At 37.1% G+C, this 22,001-nt stretch overlaps 1 protein-coding gene across 2 annotated transcripts in view; it reads left to right on the top strand.

Annotated features, from left to right (window-relative positions):
- The first annotated feature begins 3,441 nt into the window (after nt 1-3,441).
- The window catches only part of LOC136034630 (MAM and LDL-receptor class A domain-containing protein 1-like), a 114,529-nt gene continuing 95,969 nt past the window's right edge, over nt 3,442-22,001 (top strand). For both annotated transcript variants that reach the window (XM_065715931.1, XM_065715930.1), the window contains exons 1-3: nt 3,442-3,555; nt 4,786-4,956; nt 19,441-19,611. In XM_065715931.1, coding sequence (XP_065572003.1) covers nt 3,486-3,555; nt 4,786-4,956; nt 19,441-19,611 — 412 coding nt within the window. In that variant the 5' untranslated portion in view covers nt 3,442-3,485. The remainder of the gene's footprint in view (nt 3,556-4,785; nt 4,957-19,440; nt 19,612-22,001) is intronic.

Genomic DNA, 22,001 nt, shown 5'->3' with positions numbered 1-22,001 from the left:
AACTACAACCCTGCTAAACCTTATAAAGGCCAGAGCGTCAAAGGCTACAGTGTCAAAGACCGGAAGTAAAATATATTTTAATATTTCCCCTTTTATAATTTAAACGTTGAAGAGTCAACAATAGCTGAAATTTTCAGAGATTGAATGGCCAACAATTTTGAACTTACCAGAGATTATTAAATATTTATCCTCCGCCTTTTCTCCCTAAGCCAAGATCTACTCCGATCTAAGATCTAAGTCGACATCTACTCTCGCCCCAATGCTTCCTGTAACTTTCAAATTGATTCCCAAAACTGTCCCTACGATATTACAAACACATTATTGAGATCACTCGACAGCACATAGTGTTTTTGTTCTCCTCGATTCTTAGCTGTACTAGATTATAGGTCCCGTAGAGGTTTGTAGAGGAAACAGGTTTAGATGGATCGAATATCCCAAGCCATTCCCGAGGTCTTGGACAAACGCTATTCTAGTAACCTGGTATCACATAGTGTCTTTTGATTTACCTCGTTACTTAGATGTGAAAAGGGTCTCATTCTCATTGGAGCTTATAATGCAAAAACATTTTGGTCCTAGAAAAAAAATTCAGCCCCTTATCCCTCCTCATAACGCCAAATTTAAAGTTATTTTGACCAACCTTTCCTTTCCCTTGCCCTAACAGTACCTGAAAGTTTCAGCTTCATCTCCAAATCTGTTCCCAATACATTGCAATTATTGTGTTTTGATAACCCGGAAGCACGTTGGTTTCTTTCGAATTTACTTTACCCTCTCCATCTAGTTGTAGTTCAATATCTACCCCTCCCCCTCTTGATACCCCAAGGTGTTTGCAAGATTATACAGATACACCATTTTGATAACTGGTGTCACATTATGTCTTAAGGTTTACCTTGCTAATTTTCTGTACATGGATTACAAATATCATAAGAGCTTATAGTGTAAAAACGTAAAAATTATAGTGTAAAAATGGATCAAAGACTGTTTGAGTGTCTCCCTCCTCGACCAAAGACAAAAAGGAGTGTCTCCCTCCTCCGCCCAAGACAAAATGAAAGGTCCCGTTCGCTCATCATCCTCTTTCTTTTCTAGTACCTGAAAGTGTCAGCTTCGTCCCCTTAACCGTTCCCGAGATATTGTAGATATGCTATTTCGATGACGTGCATGCACATAGTCTTTTTATATACCTCTCTCCCCTCCACTAAGTCAAAATTGCTGATGGAATTGATCCCCCAACACTCCTTGAAAGTTTCATCTTGATCTTTCAGGATGCACACAGCTTTCTTGGATTTTCTCAGGTACGCTTGTCGTTTCAAAGTTTACCTATGGGAAACTTTCAAATTCCTCGGCCTAACAAGCGACATCTAATAGCTCTTTGCTGATCGGACAGCCAAGATGAAACTTTGCCACCTTATCTGCTAAAATCTGTCGTGAATAACGGGTGGTCTACATAATAAAGGTCTATTGCCCTTGGGCTTTGAAGTTGATCCTAAAAGCATACTTATTAGACCTTGCGACCTTTATAAGAAAAGTGAATATCTCAAAATTTGATCTAATATTTTGGCAGAAACTGAAGGGGGCGCGCAGAAGAAAAGCGTACGGGAGGGAAGTTGGTGGCACTTCAATCCCTTTTAGCCTTTAATAATAGCACTAGAAATTTAGTTTCAAATCGAGAGGTTTCTGCAACTGCCTCTTCCATGTGTAGTGGCCGACCAGGGAGAAAAGCATTTGGTCCTCTTCTGTCCTTTTGTCAGAACCCGCTTTGGAAGGAACCAATAATCTTTCAATTTTTCTGTCTTCTTTAGAAATTCTTAAGGATTAGCGTCTTCCTATCCCCAGGACTTAAGGATGTAATTTTCGAGCCGATCGGTAAACATTTATCCATGTTTTCAGCTTCGTTTTTAGGAGAAGGATCGTATCATGGATCAATTTTGTTGCGCATTCGGCTCCTCTTTGTCTATCGACTTCGGGGAGTAAATTTCATACTAATCAGGAACATTTTTTTTCCATGTCTGAAACCCACACATAAGCCCCCCTTATGACATACACAAAAAAAAATTGATCCTTCCGACCATGAAAGCGATCCCTGAAAGTTTGAAGTCAATTGCACTCCTAACATCAAACAAACACCCCTCCCCTTTCCATTTTAAAACACTAGGTAATTTTTATTATTTACGGCTCTTGCCCTAGGGCCTATAGTGTCATGCCATCCTTGGATACATATTTATTGGACCTTTCGACTATGAGCAAAATTGCTATCTAGATATTTTGATCGGATATCTTGGGGGCTATTGGGAGCCGGATAGCAAAAATATACGGGAGGCTGCCTCGTTTCCTTCCAATCATTTGCAGCTCTTAAGAAGACACTAGAATTTTCAATTTCCAAATTGTCTTCATGTTTTCTTGTCTCATTTTTGTTTTTTTGATTTTCCACCCTATCTTTAGCATTTTTTTTTAATAATAAGCAAGCTCCACTTTTACAGCTATAAGTCATTTATTGACTGGATTATTTATATGAAGATAATTTGTACATTTCACAAGTTTTTCTGGATTATTTGTACATTTCATCAGTTCATCCAATTATTTTCCTCCACTGATAACAGCTCGATAAATGTCAGATATTTATTCTTTTTCCATCATCGCTGGTAAAATTTTATAGGCTACTAGTGTGTCAACAGTAACTTTCGATCCTAGGGCTCTACCGCAGGCAAGTGACACATACATTTTAATTAGCTTCACCGACCCTACAGAGTATGCAGGTATTTACCCCTCCCCCCTTTAGCATTTATCCTGACAGAAATGTACCATTTTGTCAGGAATTGATTGAAAAGGATTATTAGGACTGGATATTGTATTTTATTGGGAAGCCATCCCTAGGGCTACACAAAAGTTGGGAACCACTGTTCCTCCTTCAGTTCTTTGGCGTTCCAGAACATACCAAATTCATTTGTTAGTTTTGAAAGGTCCTGCTATTCAATTAGGTACCTAATGTCATTAATTTAAAACAAATTTAAGTTGAATGATAAAACTGTAAATGATTCATCCCGCAATCTCATCTGAAATTAAAGAAGAAAATATTTCGTATTAACCAAGTTATTTATCGCTATGATTATGACAAGATGTATTTAGTTTATGATATGCTCCACTATCTACTTGATCAACTTTGCGACCTCTGCTCTCCAGGGGGAGGGGGAGGGTTAATGTTTTTTGTAATCTTAAGTGAGCTAAATAAAACATTTGAGACAGCTAAGCTGGTTGAGATTCGAAAATTACTTACAGATGCGTACCTTATTTTTGTTATCCCTATTTAGTAGATCTTAAAAAACAGATATGGTCATTAAAAAGTCACAGCATTGTTTCCCATATTCCGGACTTTCCATAATTGTCGAGTGTAAAGGGGCGTTTATAATGTACCGGAAATGAAGATAATTTTGCGCGTTTGTAATCGATGTTTACAGAAGAGCTACAGTTTTGAGTTTGCTGTGAATTTCAAAATGAATAAACATTTACTAGTTTTGCTAGGTATATTTCTCGATGGGTTATTCTTAATCGCTGCGCAAAGAGGTAAGCAGCGTTTCTATATATTTTTGTTTCTTTATACAGTTACTTTTTATGCCGTGAAAAATTAGTAGCCACAAAAGTAAAATCCATGTAGTCTTCCCAAATTGACATTACTCACTATCGAATTGGTAAAAACACGGCTACCATAGGTATTAACCATCTAAATTGAAACAATCTTTGACATATTTTGGTCTATTTTGAGTTAGGTGTACGATCAATTAATGTTGCTGTTACCGAATTGACTTGTGATAATTGCAAAAACAATACATATATTTTTGTTAATTTTAACCGACTGAATAATTCAGTATATATTGTATTTTGCATGAGATATAGTGGTTTCCTACTACATTTGCCAAGATTTATATTTATATATATATATATATAGGTTACCGTGTCACCGTATAGGTTACCGTAAGAAGAGAATATGAGACCCAAAACTTTGGCTATTAGTATTTCCTGCTGAATGTGCATTTAAATCAGAATAAGTATTATTCTGTATGTGTTGCATGCATCCATAGGTATCACAGAAAGCAGGTATTTTACTCAGTAGAATAAAATCAACGCGCATAACAATCGGGGGGGGGGGATACAGTTAAAGCGGTAATGGCTCTACCTTCTCTTCAAATCAAATTTTGTTTTACTAGAGTTATGTCATAAGTAGTCTAAATGAAACAATAAAAGGAGACAAATGTTAACTATAAGGGTAAAACACGCTTCAATTCTCTTTAGCTCGAAGCCGTAACTTAGCACTTACCGTGCTTAGGTTTTTGATCACTAAATGTCGAAAAATCGATGTTCTTATGTTTTTAATTTCTAAGTTCTAATTTATTATTTGTTACGGTTTTCATATATTTAAGTTTGCGTGCTTTAATTTTCAAATTTGTATCATTTTGGTATAAATCTCTATTGAAGATTTGTTTAGATAATTCAAACATTACTGATAAAATTAATCTTTTTGAAAATCACAAAAATTACACTAGCACATTTCAAGGAAGCATATTCGAATTTTGTCTTCACTTCTTTTGGCAAACATCAAGCAAATTTGGCAAAATATCAAGAACTGCGGTGCATTAATGGCATTTTTATTCCCACGAGAGTCCTCAGAATGGTTGGAGGAACAGCCGTAAGAAAAAAAATCCTTCCCCTTCTTAGTGTGCTTCAGTATGTAATTGGTCAAAATAGTGATTTTTTATCATGGAAAGAATCATTAAAAACTGTTTATTTCCGCTTCAGGTAGCTGTCAAAATTTTGGAATATTGCCAAGAGGTCGAGTGAAAATCAGGAATAAGGGCCGTGTTATCAAGTTTTCCTGTGATAGAGGGTATATGCTAATTGGTTCAGAAGTGGCAACTTGCATCAGGCGTGAGTGGATGTTTAGCGTTGGAATCCCGCCAGTGTGTGTTAGTAAGTATACTGTTTATCTAGTTTAGACCATATAAGATACGTTTGCTCCGCTCTCGGCATGTACTCAAGATAAAAGGGGGATCGGATGGGGGAGAGGGGAGATCCCAGGCTTCAATATTTGAGGATGATTGAAGTCCGGTCATGAAAAAAAAAATAGGCAAAAACGATCTTTTAATAATTGGCTTCTATTTCCTTTTTTAAATTAATTTAAAAAACAAAGCAAGTTTTTCAAAGAAAAATAAAGAGCTCCATAAGACCGAAAATGAACAGAATTAAAATCAAATAATCTCCCAAGCGTAAAATTACCATAAATCACCACCAATAAGTAAATGAAACCCAAAACGAACAGAATTTATAATGAATAACCGAGTCAAAATCAAAACGAACAAAACTTAACAAGAGTAGAATTGACAACCCCCATGCCAAGATCAGAACATAATTTTCACTTTACTATTATATTCTCTGAGGCCAACCTGACTTTCATACATAATGATGATAGAAGGTAATAAGCTTACCTAAGCTATGGATGTCAGGTGACTGATTTTTCTTCTAACGATAATTTCAACAGGACCTGTGCCTGTCATCATCAGGTTAATTCAAATTTCTTGCCTCCGGCAAGAAATTTGAATTTCTGTCGAAATTATTGTCACAGGTCCTGTCGAAATTATCGTTAGAAGAAAAATCAGTCACCTGACATCCATAGTTTAGGTAAGCTTATTACCTTCTATCATCATTTTCACTTTACTGAAAAGAAAATGTATTAAAAGTATTTTCATTTTTTAGTTTAATAAGTAAAAAATTATTAAGACTTTCAGGAATAAATATCGGTATGCGCATATTAAACTGGCAATCCACTATCATTTTTTTTCCAGTAAAGTGCAAATTATGTTCTCGTCTTGAGAAGGCATGGGGGTTTGCAACCCTACTCGTGTTAATTAAAATGGAATCCAATGGGTCTGATGCTTTAAGAAGCCTGATGGGTTATAATGGGTTAAGAAGCCTGAAAACCCTAATTACCTCTTCCCTTTTCTGCCTACATTCCTCATCGAAAAAACCCTCAACTTTTCTGGTCAGATGCTTCCTATCCTGAGATAAAGGCTTGATTCCTTCATAAATCCTATCTGTAATTACCAAAACAGATTGATCCAATTCAGCTGGTTCTGAAAAATTCAAAATCGAATGGCAATCATTCTGAAAATCCTCACTTTTTAGTTCCATTTTCACCAATTCTTCTTTCTCCTTGGCTATCCAAACTACTTTATGGATCCTTTCATCACACCTAGACCTTTCCTTTACCCTTTCAGACCATCAAATACACGCTCTCAGCTTAATACTCACTGACAGATCGTCAGATCCGATCAATTCTAGAACCCTCAGGTCCACTGCCCGGCGCCAGAGAGTTAAACTACCTAGAATATTATCAATTAAACTCGGTCTAAACCCACTATAACCCGTAAAATCCCCCATATCCAAATTTCCTCCCATCCTTCCATTCATAATTAGTAGCCTTTTATTTTTACAAAAATTTATTAAGTTCTTTCCCTGTCTATTTATTTCCTGAGACCTATTCCTACTTTTCCTAATATAGAAAACATATTCACATTCATTGTCCAAATAAACATTTTGACCTGGTTCACTTACACGGGGCTCACCAACCTGCAACTCGTCCTCATCACTAGTATATGCATTGAAGTCCCCTTGAAAAACAAAATTACGGCAAGGGTACATTCTTTTGTACATCTGTGTTTCATTTTCAATCCATTTCCATGTATCATCATGGCTGTAAGAACTATTATTCGGAGACAAATACACAACACCCATAACAAGGTGAACGTATGTAACTGATAATGTTAACCGTAATAAATTTTCAGACTCACTTTCTAGCTTACGAAATAAATTGAGTACGCCTTTCCTTACAAGCGCCGCAACTCCTGCATAGTATTTACCATTTGCTGAAACTTTTTTCCTACACTCAAAAACATCAAATTATTCAGATGAAAAATATGATTTAGAGAATTCCGCATCTCAACAAGGCAGACAACATCCCAACTTTCACAACCGGCTGAAGTACTTGACTGTAATAGATTTTCTAACTTTTACCTACTATAGCCTTGCAAATTCCGAACTACAAAACGTAAGGAAGATTTACTATGGCCCCCTATTCCCTCTTCAGGCAATTTTGACTGGTTCCCAGGCACTACTATATCCCCCCAAGTAGTATGTTCCTGATAAAAAAAACGAGGCTTTCAATATCTGGCGAGGCACAAACTATTCGTAATCCTGAATTTTTTTTCGCACCTTTATCCCGCTATGAAGGGCTTATGTTCTTACTGTTTCTTTTCCTTGGACTCACACTCTGCCGAGTTAAATCCACCGCCGGTTCTTGGCTAATGGGGTATGACACTGGCCACCAATAAAAGTAGCCCGGCTCCTTCTTCTGCACTAAACACAGAAGCAGTGCTTCCAAAAATCTGACCACTAGTAGCAGAATTCACCGATTTTCTTCTCTCCAGAAAAATAATCTGATTACTCTGATTGGCACGAGCGCAAGATGTCCCAGGTTCATTAAAATCATTATGAGGTTTAGCCATCTCATCACGCGTACGTTTCTATGTATGAACTTCAGTAACTGTCCCATGCTTGACTGATCTTGAACCTTCTTTACCGGGTAAACTTTCATTGTCCATTACTTCATTGCCCCAGTGCATATTACAATTTAAGTATAAATTCTGATGATCGCGAGTTCTCATTTCCTCTACTTCTATAATCTTTCATTGTTCTCGATTAATTTCTTTCACTTTAATCAATTTACTATCGTATTCTAAATTCTTATCCCCCACGAAAAGTCTCACACCCCTCAGCCCCTGAGCCTACTGACAAATAAAACCTTTTGAAATGTGGAGCCTTGTTAAATAGGGATTTTTTTTTTTTAATACCATAGACACTAATTTAGTTATGACTGGTCTGACTTTCTGGTTTGAAGGTTAAAAGAAAAACATCTTTGATATCTGTATGGATAAACCTGGTACCTCTTACAGTATCAAGGAGGCACACTCGTGCCTCTATAAAGAGGCGACACACGACAATGTTAAGCGATCTTCGGTTCCAGTGGTTGCAGACGGATGGGGAGGGATGCATTTCGTAGCCCGAGCTCCAACTAAGAAACCTGCAAAATTTCATCCCCCTCCAACTTTTTCTTCATGGGGAAAATCTGGCCGAAAGTTTCGACCTGTCAACCCAAGCCCCCCCTTTAACGTTGTCCGATCGGGCTGAAATTCACAAGTTAAGGTTCCCTAGGGCCCAGGAGCTTATCCGCGAAATTTCAGCTTGATCCGATAACTCCTTCCCTGTTTTCCAGAAACCACGCATAGCCACTTAAAATTCATTTACTTTCTTTTTCGCCACGCCTACAGGTCACATCCGACATCGGATCTGGGTGTACGAAGACTCATTCGATGCGGAATTCTCCGAGTAAGTGCCCATGAAAGTTTCGTAGGAAAATCTTAACCCCCCGAAAGTTTCGACCCTCCAACCCCCCCCCCCCCCCCACCCCTTTTAACGTTGTCCGATCGGGCTGAAATTCACAAGTTAAGGTCCCCTACGGCCCAGGAGCTTATCCGCGAAATTTCAGCTTGATCCGATAACTCCTTCCCTGTTTTCCAGAAACCACCCATTAGCTATTTAAATTAACGGATTTCTCTCCATAAGAGCCCATGTTAATTTGAAATTTTTAAAAGCTATTGAGAAGTTATATTTACACACGTGCAAGTTATTAGCTCAGCTGGTAGAGCGTGAGACTTTTAATTCTCTGGTCAAGGGTTCAAGTCCCTTACGGGCGATTTTTTTTTCACAACATCAAAAAAATTTTGATAACACCTGGACAGCTTATCATTTGAGAGATAACAGAATATTAGCTTCTTATGAGCAAAAGAAACATTTCGGTCATTCTATCTATTTTTTTTTCTATTTTATACAATGATTTAAAAGCGGGGGTGGGTTCCTCTCCTAATTCCTGTACGAGGAGTACAGGAACTATTAAATTACATCCACCATGGATTGTAGAAAAACGTACAGAATTAATATGAAAAAAAATTAAACCTGTACAAAAGAGTCTTTAAAAGCGGGGGGTTTGCCTCTCCTAATAGTCTTCTTATAGTCCTAATAGTCTAATAGTCCCATGTTAATTTTTGAAATTCTTAAAAGTTACGAATATCAACATTCAAGTACATCAAAATAATCAGCTCGGCACGGCGAGAATGACTGCAAGCATCATAAAAATCCAGCTCCATTCCAGAAAAATTTTTGATAACACCTGGACAGCTTATCATTTGAGAGATAACAGAATATTAGCTTCTTATGAGCAAAAGAAACATTTCGGTCATTCTATCTATTTTTTTTCTATTTTATACAATGATTTAAAAGCGGGGGGGGGGGGGGCGGCAGCCACCCAAGTTCCTCTCCTAATTCCTGTACGAGGAGTACAGGAATTATTAAATTACATCCACCATGGATTGTAGAAAAACGTACAGAAATAATATGAAAAAAACTTCGTTTTCTTAAAGAGTTAAAGAGGCTGCGTCCCAAAGTCGAACCTTAAAACGTACAGGAATTAGAAGAGGCAGTTGGGGGGCTGCCGCCCCCCAAACCCCCAGCTTTTAAAGACTCTTTTGTACAGGTTTTTTGTTTTTTTGCTAACCCCCAGCTCTTGGCTTCGGAAAGGCCCTCTTTTAATTAACAAAAAATTGAAATGAATGAATAATGGAATAACTTCGAAAAATGTTAAACACAAGAGGACAGGAGAACCATTGCGCCGAAACTAGTAATTAGTAACAATGAAGCCCCCCCCCCAAAAAAAAACCTGTACAAAAGAGTCTTTAAAAGCTGGGGGTTTTCTTCCAACTGCCTCTTCTAATTCCTGTACGTTTTAAGGTTCGACTTTGGGACGCAGCCTCTTTAACTCTTTAAGAAAACGAAGTTTTTTTCATATTATCTAAGAATGTCCTCATTTAGATTAGAACCCCTTATCTTTGGGTCAAAATTATAGAATATCGCATTGCACCTTTTTTAATCCGCCTCAATTCTATCCACTATCTTTTTATTCTTTGCAACCTCCATTTTAGTTCACGAATTTCCGCTTCAGTATTTTCCGATCTTTTTTCCACTTCATAAATTTTCTTATTCAGAGATTCCAAAATTGAAGAAGATTCTACTGATAATTTTCGCACCTTTTCGCATACGGGGTCAAGTTTTGTAAACTCTATTGACATTTCTTTTAAAATCTGTAGCTGGACTTTTGTTGATTCTGTCATCTTGATGGTAATCGAAAGGCGTACCTGTTTAGAGTCAATTATTTTATCCACGCTGACTCAAAGCGTACAGTTAGCTAAGCCACGGCTAACAGTAATCAATTATTAACTAACTATACAGTACTATAACTATAACTATAACTGTACCTATAACTAACAGAGTCAATTATTTTATCCACGCTGACTCAAAGCGTACAGTTAGCTAAGCCACGGCTAACCGCAATTTCGAGTGAACTTCTCAGCAAAATCCGAAGACAATTAACTTCTTGACAAATTCTTCGGGATATATATGTCACAAGTCAAACTAATTGAATGCTGGATTATGTGTTTCACAATTTCGGATATAGGGGAGAGGTGGGTACAGTGGCGCAGTCTGCTACAGTGGCGCACTTGATCCCACTGCCACCTGTAATTAGATTAAATTCTAAAAAAATACGCACTAGGAGGACAGTCACATGGTCTATGATCGTCAGCCATTTTCAATTTTTTGGAGCGATTGCAGTTTTTGAGGTATGTGATTAAGTGCTTTGAAAAATAAAATCTTGGACAAATGGAAAATATGTTTTGACTTTGCTAAGGTTTGTAGGCTACAAATAGTGTCGAATTCTGGCGAATATTAGTTCATCTGGAAGCTCCAACAATTCTAAACATAGTTCAGCCATCTGTTTGTCTCTCGGTCATTATTTCAAATTTTGGTTCACAAAATGGATAAAAGAGGGCATTTCGGCTACAGTGGCGCATTTTGGTGGAGGGTATAGTGGCGCACCCCGAAATTTTTTAAATTCATAAACTTCACGTGGTAGGTAGCCTATATGATAGCTTTGACTTCTACTACTACTACTACAAACTCGTCACAGCCTTAAGCCGCCTGAGACCGACACACTGGCGAACACTTCTCCTCCATACCACCCTGTTTAAGGCTACTGCCCCCAAAGATTTTGGGTAATTTCTTATGATCTCGTCCCAGTCTAACGTGGGACATCCTGTCCCCCCCTTCAGACCACTAAGTAGAACTAATCTAGGAATTCGATCGCCCAGGTTAGGCTGGGGTTCTAGGTTAAGCTCGGTTCAGGTTAGGCTACAAGTTCTAGAAGTTCAGTAACAAAGGCTACATCCCCCAAACATTATTGGTCTTTTGCAGAATGCCCAATGAAGCAGAGCGTATGAAGCTTGCCGTGCACGCGGTACTGGAATTGAAGCTTTCACAACGGGCTGCTGCCAAAAAATACGAGATCCCAGAGACAACACTCCGTCGATATGTAAATAAGGCTTGCAATGCGTCGGACGATAAAAAGCTGACTTTAAAATTTGAGCCGAATTACCAAATCCGTCAAGTGTTAACTGATGAACTTGAACAGCAACTTCACACGATTATTTGATAAAGGCATGCAAAATGCACCATGGTTTGACACGGCTCAACGTCCGCCAATTCGCAATCGAAATTGCAAAGATGAACCAATTGAAGGTGCCATCAACATGGCATGAGAAAAAGATAATGGGGAAAGACTGGTATTACAGTTACATGAAACGCTTCCCAGACCTGTCTATCCGGAAAGCAGAGGGAACAAGCTTGGCCAGAGCCATGGCATTCAACAGAACAACTGTAAACGAGTTCTATGACAACTTGGAGACTGTTATGAATAAGTTTAAGTTTCAGCCTAGTGATATTTATAACTTAGATGAGACGGGGGCAACAACAGTGCAGAGACCACCGAATGTGATAGCACCCAAGGGCACAAACAGGTGGGCCAAGTGACTTTTGCTGAACGAGGCGAACTGACCAAAGTCTGCTGCACCATCAATGCTCAAGGTAATTTCTTGCCACCTTACTTCGTCTTCCCAAGGAAAAGATTTGGCTCCTAGTTGATGAATGGTGCACCACCAGGCAGTGGCGGTAGCGGTTCTGCCAAAGGATGGATGACATCTGACATCTTCCTGCTTGTCCTCGAACACGTTGTGAAACATGCCCGCTGTACAAAAGAGAGACCCATATTGCTGATAGAAGACAACCACTCTTCTCATGTGTCGATCCAGGCCATTCAGTACTGCAAAGATAACGGGATAGTGGTTCTGACTTTGCCACCCCACACCAGCGGAAAGCTACAGCCACTGGACAGAACAGTCTACAAATCATTCAAAAACTACTACAACATCGCCTGCAATGACTGGATGGTCAGCAACCCTGGAAAGACAATTGGCATCTCTATCATCGCTCAACTTGTTGGAAAGGCCTTACAACTCTCCTTCACACAGAAAAACATAGTCAGTGGCTTTGCTGCTACTGGGATTTTCCCCTTCAACCGCCTACTTTTCACAGATGACGATTTTCTCGCATCAGCTGTGACCGACAGACCAGACCCTAATCCCAGCGCAGCTCCAGAGGCCGAAGAAGTCAAGCAAGAATTGAATAGTCATAACGAAGCGGGTCCAGGCTCTGCCTCCCCAAGCGCTGCCTCCCCTACCGCCGTTACACCCGAAGCTGTAAGGCCCTACCCAAGAGCGCCCCCCCAGGAAGCTGACAGAAGGAGCTCGGAAGAAAACCATCATTGCCACGGATACCCCAGTGAAAGATGCTTTAGAGAAAGAATTCATGGAAAGGGAGGCAAAAAAAAAGGCCAAGACTTCTAAGATTAACCCCAAGACAAAGAAAGCCGTTGTCCAAAATCCAGTGCCAAAAAAACAGGATGTCCAACCTAAGAAAAGGGGCAGTGCTGTTGGATACTTTGCTAAATTTCACCGCAATTTCAAGAGAAACAGTCATGTAAAGACCCTGTTTTCTGATTCTTCGTCTGATGATGACTTTGGTGACTCTGCCACAAAAGGCAATAGTAGCTGTGATAGTGATGAAAGCCTCCACTGTGGCCTTGAAGACCAAAACGATCTTTTGTGTGACGATGAAGTCCGTGTTGGAGATTATGTTCTTGTTTGCGAGGGGGAGATCAAAAAGAACAAAATTTACTCCGTGGGTGAAGTCCTCTCTAAATCCAGCTTTGACATTGAGCTCATATATATTCAGAGAATGGTTCCTTTCTAAAAGGTCATCAGGACCAGTGAAAATTACACTTTCAGCAAGTCGAGTGTCGAAATGAAGCTACCTGCTCCGAATATTTCTGGTGGCACAGAAAGACAGGCGGAGCAACTGGTCTTCCCCATTGACCTGACTGCTTACAATATTAACTAGTGTGCCTTCTTCTTTTATTTTCAGTTCATTATTTTTTATTTCCTTACTCATTATACGAAGTATTCATCTTTTAGGTATTTTCAGTTCATTATTTTGTACTTCCTTACTAATTAAACGAAGTATTCATCTTAGCAGTTTGATTGCGCCACTATTCCAGATGGGTGCGCCACTGTTCCAGATGGGGTGCGCCATAGTTCCCGCCTAGTCGGCAACAATGGCGCAAAAAGTGGCTGTCAGAAAACATGACTCCATCAAAACCTGGTTCAAAGAAGAAGTGTGAAATAAATCACCAGTGTAGAATAATAAACTGCCTGCACAACAGTTCAAAAATCGTCCAAAAATGTTAATATTTGCCAAAGTTACGATGCTTTGACCTGAAAGTGCGCCACTGTACCCACCTCTCCCCTATATATATATATATATATATATATATATATATATATATATATATACATACATATATATATATATATATATATATATATATATATATATATATATATATATATATATATATATATATATCATGAAAAGAGAAATCACCAATGCTACAGCACAAACACAAAAAAAAGAGAAAAAAAAAAAAAAAAAAAAAAGAGAGACAGAAGGAGAAAAGGAAGACTGTTTTCCTAAATTAGTGATTAATATAGACCAGCACTTGAATGAGGCCTTAACCCTACTCATCCATACAATCACATAGGTCAAACAGCATAGCCACACACACATATATATATATATATATATATATATATATATATATATATATATATATATATATATATATATATATATATATATATATATATATATATATATATATATATATGTATATATATATATATTAAATAAAAAATTAAGTTTTGTTTTTTAATTGCAAATGAGGAGTGACATTAATACTTAAAACGAACAGAAATGATTTCGCATATGAAGGGATTGTCCCCTCCTCAACGCCTCACTCTTTACGCTAAAGTTTCACTTTTTGTCACCACTGTAATATTTAAAAAATAAAAAATTTTAGCTTAAAGAGTGAGGCGTTGAGGAGGGGACAGCTCTTTTCATATACAGAATAATTTCTGTTCGTTTGAAGTTTGAATGTCGCTCCTTACTTGAAGTTAAAAAAGCTTGTTTTTTTTTTTCATTTAATTTCTGCACGTTTTTGAATTAATACATGCTTTGATTTTGGCTCACCGCACATGAATAACTAAGACAAAATTTGCATATTTTTTTTCGGCTAAATGGCTTGCTCATAGTTTTGATCGGACGATTTTGATAAAAAAAGAGGTGGGGGAAGTTGCCCCCAAATTTTTGGTTACTTAAAAAGGCAACTAGAAATTCGATTTTTTTTATGAACATTTTTATTAGTAATAAATATACATGACTTACGAATTAACTTATGTAACGAGCTTCTATGTTTGTATATTTTTAGTATGTATATGAGGGGGTTCGCCCCCTCGTCAATACCTCGCTCTTTACTGTAAAGCTTGCGTTTTGTCCCAATTCATTAAGAATGACCCGTGAATCACAAAGGCTAAAGAACAAATTGAAACTACTAAAAATACTTTAGCGTGAAGAGCGAGGTATTATGGAGGAGACGGACCTCCTTATATACGTAATAATTTCTGTTCGTCTTAGGTTTTAATACTGCTCCTTACTTCAAGCTGAAAAAACATTTTATTTATTTATTTTCTCATTGTTTTTTTTTTAATAAAGCTAGAAAATCCTACGCCCCCCTTCATGGAAATTCTCTTCCCTCATGAGAAAGTCCCCCTGAAAACTTTGTACACTCCCCAATAACCATTACTATATGTAAACACTGGTCAAAGTTTGTAACTTGCAGCTCCTCCCCCGGGGACTGTGGGGGATTAAGTCGCCCAGCAAGACTTAATTACTAAGTTTTTCGTCTTTGCTGAACAAAATGGCTATCTCAAAATTTTGATCCGGTAACTTTGGGAGGAAATGAGCGTGGGAGGGGGCCTAGGTGCCCTCCAATTTGTGGTCACTTAAAAAGGTCACTAGAAATTCTAATTTCCATTAGAATGAGCCCTCTTGCGAAATTCTTGGACAACTGCATCGATACGATTACCTCTAGAAAAAAACAACAAAAAAAACAAAAACAAACAAACAAATTAACACACATCCGTAATTTGTCTTCTGGCAAAAATACAAAATTCCCCTTTTTTGTAGATAGGAGCTTGAAAGTTTTACAGAAGTTTTCTCTGATACACTGAATCTGATGGTGTTATTTTTGTTAAGATTATGTGACTTCTAGGGGGTGTTTCTGCCTATTTCCTAAAATAAGGCAAATTTTCTCAGGCTCGTAACTTTTGATAAGTAACACGAAACTTGATGAAACTTATATATTTAAAATCAGCATAAAAATGGAATTCTTTTGATGTGACTATTGATATCAAAATTTCACTTTTTAGAGTTTCGATTACTATTGAGCCGGGTCGCTCCTTACTATAGTTCTTTACCACGAACTACTTGATATAATCCGCTTTTTGGATGTTCACTTAATGAGAACTAAAACTGAAAAATATGATGCTGTGTCCGCTACTGGCGGAGTAAAAAAAAAAAATTGCGAGATAAAAAAGAGAGAAAAGTTTGTCACGAAATAAAATTGAAGTGTAATGAAGTTTTGAGCGAAACAACCTTAGGCTTTCTAAATTCGGCTTTTGGGTCTTTTCATATGTCAAAGGAGGTATGTTTTTTCCTTGTTCGGGCTACGACACTCTTTTCGTTAAACATACTGTCTGAAGTTTAACGATATGTTTTTGTATATGACACATATCGTTAACTTTCTCATAATAATTAGCATTCTGTTTTTTAGTTTGTCTTGGTTTTTATTGGTTTGAACAACTCAAGACTTAAAATTTTTAAGGTCCTGAGTTTTGTTCAGTGACGGAGCGTCAATGATTTCTTTTTCAAAGGGTTTTTGTTAAGAAGTACTCTTGAGTTTCTTACTTTCCTCATTGATTAATCGTACTTTTTAATAGTTATTTGTTATCTGCTGTTCAAATGAAACAATATTTTTGTTTAATTAATAGTAGAAGGGTATCTTAACAAGCTTTATTAAAATATTTATTGAAATTTTGAGAATAATGAATGTGAAAGTGTGTGGCTACAATTTTATACCTAATATCGGTGAAGCCTCTGTTTCAAATCGACTTTTTGCTTAATTTAGGGTCCTTCCCCTCGAACTTTACTGATTATGTCACCTGAACTTGTCCCTTGGGGCAAGGGCCCAACGATGGCGGTATGAAACAAATTTTGGAGAAAATTTTTCAGGGGGTTTTTGGTAAGAATTTCTCTTGAGTTTCTTACTTTGCTCATCGATTAATCGTTTTTTTTATTTCTCTCTTTGTTGCATCAATTGAGTTATTCGATTTCTAGCCATATATACCTTAATAAAACTTGTTATTATTATGAAAAGAGAAATCACCAATGCAAAAGCACAAACACATAAAAAAAGAGACAGAAGGAGAAAAGGAAGACTGTTTTCCTAAATTAGTCATTAATATAGACCGTAAACAGTGAACGAATTGCCTAGCTTATGGCCCTCGCTCTGGGGGCTGTGAGGGGGTTTACGTCCCCAAAGGCGTAATTACAAGATCTTTCAACAATGCTGAAGAAAATGCACTCCTCAAAACTTTAATCGGATGTTGTTTTGAAAAATGATGGTCGTGGGAGAGGGGGCCTGTTGTCCACGATTCCCTTTTGACTCTTAAAAGGAGCACTATAATTTTGAATTTTCGCTCGAATGAGCCCTATCCAAAAACCACTCATTCCATAAAACCTTATATGCCTCGCGGCCATAACTTAAAAGCCTTGCCCCCAGGTTTTGAGGGGCTATTTCAACGCCAAAGGTCTTTTTATATGATCTTTAGACCATTTTAAACAAAATAGCTGCCTCAAAATTTCAATCAGATGCATTTGAGAAAAAACACGTCGGGTGGGGCTACTTAACCTCCTATCACTTATGACTCTTATCACTATTGACACTAGGATTTTTGATTTCCAACTGAATGAGCCACATCCGATGTTTCTACAATCACCCTCTCCATAAACACCTTAAACGTAAAAAACGGGCAACTACTATAACTTATAGCCCTTGCCCTGAGATCTGTCATCCCAAAGATATAATTACTGGATCTTTCAAATATGCTTAACAAAATGGCTACCTCAAAATTTTGATTGGATGTGTTTGGGGAAATGACAGGCGATGGAGGGGGGGGGGGGCTTGTTGTCCTCCAATCACTTTCGACTATTAAAAAGTAAACTAAAAATTTTGATTTCAAATCCAATGAGCCCCCCTCCAAAGTTAATTCCCACCACCCTTTACATAAAAACCTTAAATGCCCCCGGGGCATAACTTACAACCCTTCCCTTGAGGGCTCTGGGATGGGGGTTAATCTTCAAAAGACATCACTAATGGACTTTTCAACTACGCTGAACAGAATGACTATCTCAAAATTTTGAACTGATTTATTGGGAAAAATGATGGCGTGGGGGGGGGGGTTAACATTTACTTAGGCAGTTCAATTGCACTGCCTATGATCTTTGTACTATTTTTTTTTAACAAATGACTATCTCACAATTTCTATTAGATACATTTCGGGAAAATACGATGTGTGTAGGGGGGAGGGGTAGGTGGTAGCTACCCTCCCATCACTTTCACTCACAAAAAGGGCACTAGAACTTCTGATTATCAATCAAATGACCCCTCTCTTAGGTTTATACGACCATCCTTTCTATAAGCAAACCTTACATACCCCAAACGCATAAATTACAGCCCTTGCCTTGAGGGTTATGGGGAAGGGGGGTTGTCATCTCAAAGACATAATTTCTGGACCTTTCAAATCTGCCGAACAAAATGACTATCTCAGAATTTTGATTGGATGCATGATTGGCGTGGGGAGGGGGGACTGTTTGCCCTCTAAAAACTGTTGACTATTAAAAAGGGCACAAGCCCTTTCAATTTCCAATCAAACGAGCCCTCGTAGTTTCTACAACAACTCCTTCAATACATACCACCCTGAAAAAAACCCATTGCTCTTTACTTAGGCAGCGCTATTGCGCTGCCTATGATATATAGTAGTTTTCAATTTATGCATAACAGGTATTTTCATTAACAATAGTTTTAAAAATTAAATTAGCCATTCTCAAACAACAAAACATATGTAAGAAATTCTTCGATTTTAAGATAAAATACAACATGAAAACGTTAAAATTCAAGAAGAAAAGGTAGATATTTTGGATAGAAGTAGATAGTACATCCTCAATGGTTGACAAAGGAAGTGCAAGCGAAAACAAAATAACGAAAGAATAGAAAATTCAACAACAAAGAAAATACACAGTTACCTTTCCTTTCTCCTTTTTCCTTTTACCTGTCTTTTTCCTTTGTCTTTTTTCAGCTCAGGAGATATTTTGGAAAGAAGTTCATAGTCCATACTCAATGGTTAATAAAGGAAGTGCAAGTAAAAAAAACACAACAGAGGAATAGAAAATTAATAAACCAAGACAGAAGGATTAAAAATCTAGGAAACAAAAAACACAAACTAAAAACAATAGAAAACACGGTTACTTAGTCATTTTTCTTTCTCTTTTTGCAGCTCTGTTGATACTTTGAATAGAATTATACAGTTTCCTCAGTAGTTGAGGAAAGAAGAGCAAGTAAAAACAACAAAACTGAAGAATAGAAAATTCAACAACCAAGAAACAGGGACAATAAAACCGAGAAAATTAAAAAGAAAGACACGTTATTTAGTCTTTTTTGTTTCTCTTCTATCAGCACACTTTCTTTTTAGGGCAATGAGTATAGACAGTAAAAGTGGGTATGAAATATCTACCAGTTCTTCCACTTTTAGCATCATCACACTGAGTTTTTTTATATATTTTTTTTTCAAAAATAGGGTTTTCCTGTGTTTTCCCTATTAGATCTCTACGAAATAAGTGTGGGAACAGCATAAAGAATATTTATGAACTAAATATTTTTAGCCACTGGATGCAAGCCCCTTTCCTCAGTTCCAAATGGAAGAGTTCAACTGGAATACAAGGGTGCTATGGCCAAAATTAAATGTAATCCAGGCTATCTTCTTGATAAAACTGATGCCAATTTCTTGTTCTGTGATGGCTTTGATTGGAACGGCACCCTTCCCGTCTGTCGAGGCAAGTGCAAAATACACAGTCATACCTATTATTAGAGATGAGTAAAACTAAAGTTAGTAAGCTCAATTACATAGGATTTTTATTTTACAGCTAATATGCAAATAGCCAATATAGTCAATTTATGCTTTACCTTCAAGTTGTCTTCTTTCGCAATTATATATCTAAAAATTAGTTTTCTTACGAAACGAGTCAATTTTGGTGAATTTTAGACGAGTGCAAAGTAGCTAATATGAAATATGAAATTGAAAAAGAACAGAAGTTACTATGAGCAAAAAATAAAACCTAAACTAGTTGCAACTAGTTGTAAGTTTAAACTGGAAACGAAAAGAGATTATCAAACAGTTCGTGGTAACGAACTGTAGTAAGGAGCGACCCGGCTCAATAGTAAACGAAACTCTAAAAAACGGAATTTCGATGCTAAAAGATATATCAAAAGAATCGGATTTTTATGCTGATTTTAAATATATAAGTTTCATCAAATTTAGTCTTTGTCATCAAAAGTTACGAGCCTGAGAAAATTTGCCTTATTTTGGAAAATAGGGGGTAACACCCCCTAAAAGTCATAGGATCTTAACGAAAATTACACCATCGCATTCAGCGTATCAGAGAACCCTATAGAAAAAATTTCAAGGTCCAATCTACAAAAATGTGGAATTTCGTATTTTTTGCCAGAAGACGAATCACGGGTGCGTGTTTATTTGTTTTTTTGTTTGTTTTTTTTTTTCCCCAGGGGTCATCGTATCGACCAAGTGGTCCTAGAGTGTTGCAAAAGGGCTCATTCTAACGGAAATGAAAAGTTCTAGTGCCCTTTTTAAGTGACCAAAAAAATTGGAGGGCACCTAGGCCCCCTCCCACGCTCATTTTTTCCCCAAAGTCAACGGATCAAAATTTTGAGATAGCCATTTTGTTCCGAATAGTCGAAAACCATAATAACTATGTCTTTGGGAATGACTTACCCCCCACAGTCCCTGGGGGAGGGGCTGCAAGTTACAAACTTTGACCAATGTTTACATACAGTAATGGTTACTGGGAAGTGTACCGACGTTATCAGGGGGATTTTTTTGGTTTGGGTGTGGGGTTCAGGGGAGGGGGCTATATGGGAGGATCTTTCCTTGGAGGAATATTTCATGGGGGAAGAGAAATTCAATGAAAAGGGCGCAGGACTTTCTAGCATTACTATAAAAAAAACAATGAAAATGTAAACATGAAAAAGTTTTTTCAATTGAAAGTAAGGAGAAGCATTAAAGCTTAAAACGAACAGAGATTATTACGCATATGAGGGGTTCTAAAAATACTCTAGCATAAAGAGCGAGGTATTTAGGAGAAGATAAATACTTCGCCCTTTATGCTAAATTTTTTTTAAATAATTTCAACTATTTATTCTACGGCCTTTCTGATTCAGGGGTCATTCTTAAAGAATTGGGATAAAACAAGATTTAGTGTGAAGAGCGAGATATTAACGAGGGGACCAACCCCCTCATATATATAATCAAAAATATAAGAATATAAAAGTTTGTTACGTAAGTTAATTCTTAAGTTACGTATTTTTTTTTTACTAATAAAAACGTTCGTTAAAAATAAAAGATCTAGTTGCCTTTTTAAGTAACCGAAAAATTGGAGGGCAACTAGACCTCCTTCCCCACCCCTTATTTCTCAAAATCGTTTGATCAAAACTAAGAGAAAGCCATTTAGCCAAAAAAAGAATTAATATGCAAATTTCATTTTAATAATTTATGTACGGAGAGCCAAAATCAGACATGCATTAATTAAAAAACTTTCAGAAATTAAATAAAAAAACAAGTTTTTTTAAATGAAAGTAAGGAGCGACATTAAAACTTAAAACGAACAGAAATTACTCCGTATATGAAAGGGGCTTTTCCTCCTCGACACCCCGCTCCTTGCGCTAAAGTTTGATTCTTTCTCGCAACTCTACTTTTTAAAACAATAAAAAACTTTAGCGTAAGGAGCGGGGTGTCGAGGAGGAAAAGCCCCTTTCATATACGGAGTAATTTCTGTTCGTTTTAAGTTTTAATGTCGCTCCTTACTTTCATTTAAAAAAACTTGTTTTTTTATTTAATCACAAATAAAGAATGTTTTGCAGTGTCTTTTAAACCCACAAAAAGCGATAGAGCGAAAATGAAAAATGTAAATGCTTTTATTTTAAAAGTTCTGTTTTGTTTTTGTTAAAGAAGAAGTCAAAATATTGTACCAATGGCTCAAGCTTAACAGAAAAGCAATATCTTGACATAATCTATACCCTGAAAAAAAATTAGTTTAATATTTTAACACGCAAACTTTCTATGCACGAACTATTTTTCAGAAATATTCATAAAAATTTCTTTCTTTTTCATAAAAATTCATTCCTTTTAAAATTATAATAAGTTTGGTAG

Source organism: Artemia franciscana, chromosome 13 (genome assembly GCF_032884065.1).
Source record: "Artemia franciscana chromosome 13, ASM3288406v1, whole genome shotgun sequence".
Taxonomy (NCBI): domain Eukaryota; kingdom Metazoa; phylum Arthropoda; class Branchiopoda; order Anostraca; family Artemiidae; genus Artemia; species Artemia franciscana.
The sequence above is the reverse complement of the archived record's forward strand: the minus strand, read 5'-3'. Positions and strand labels throughout refer to the sequence as shown.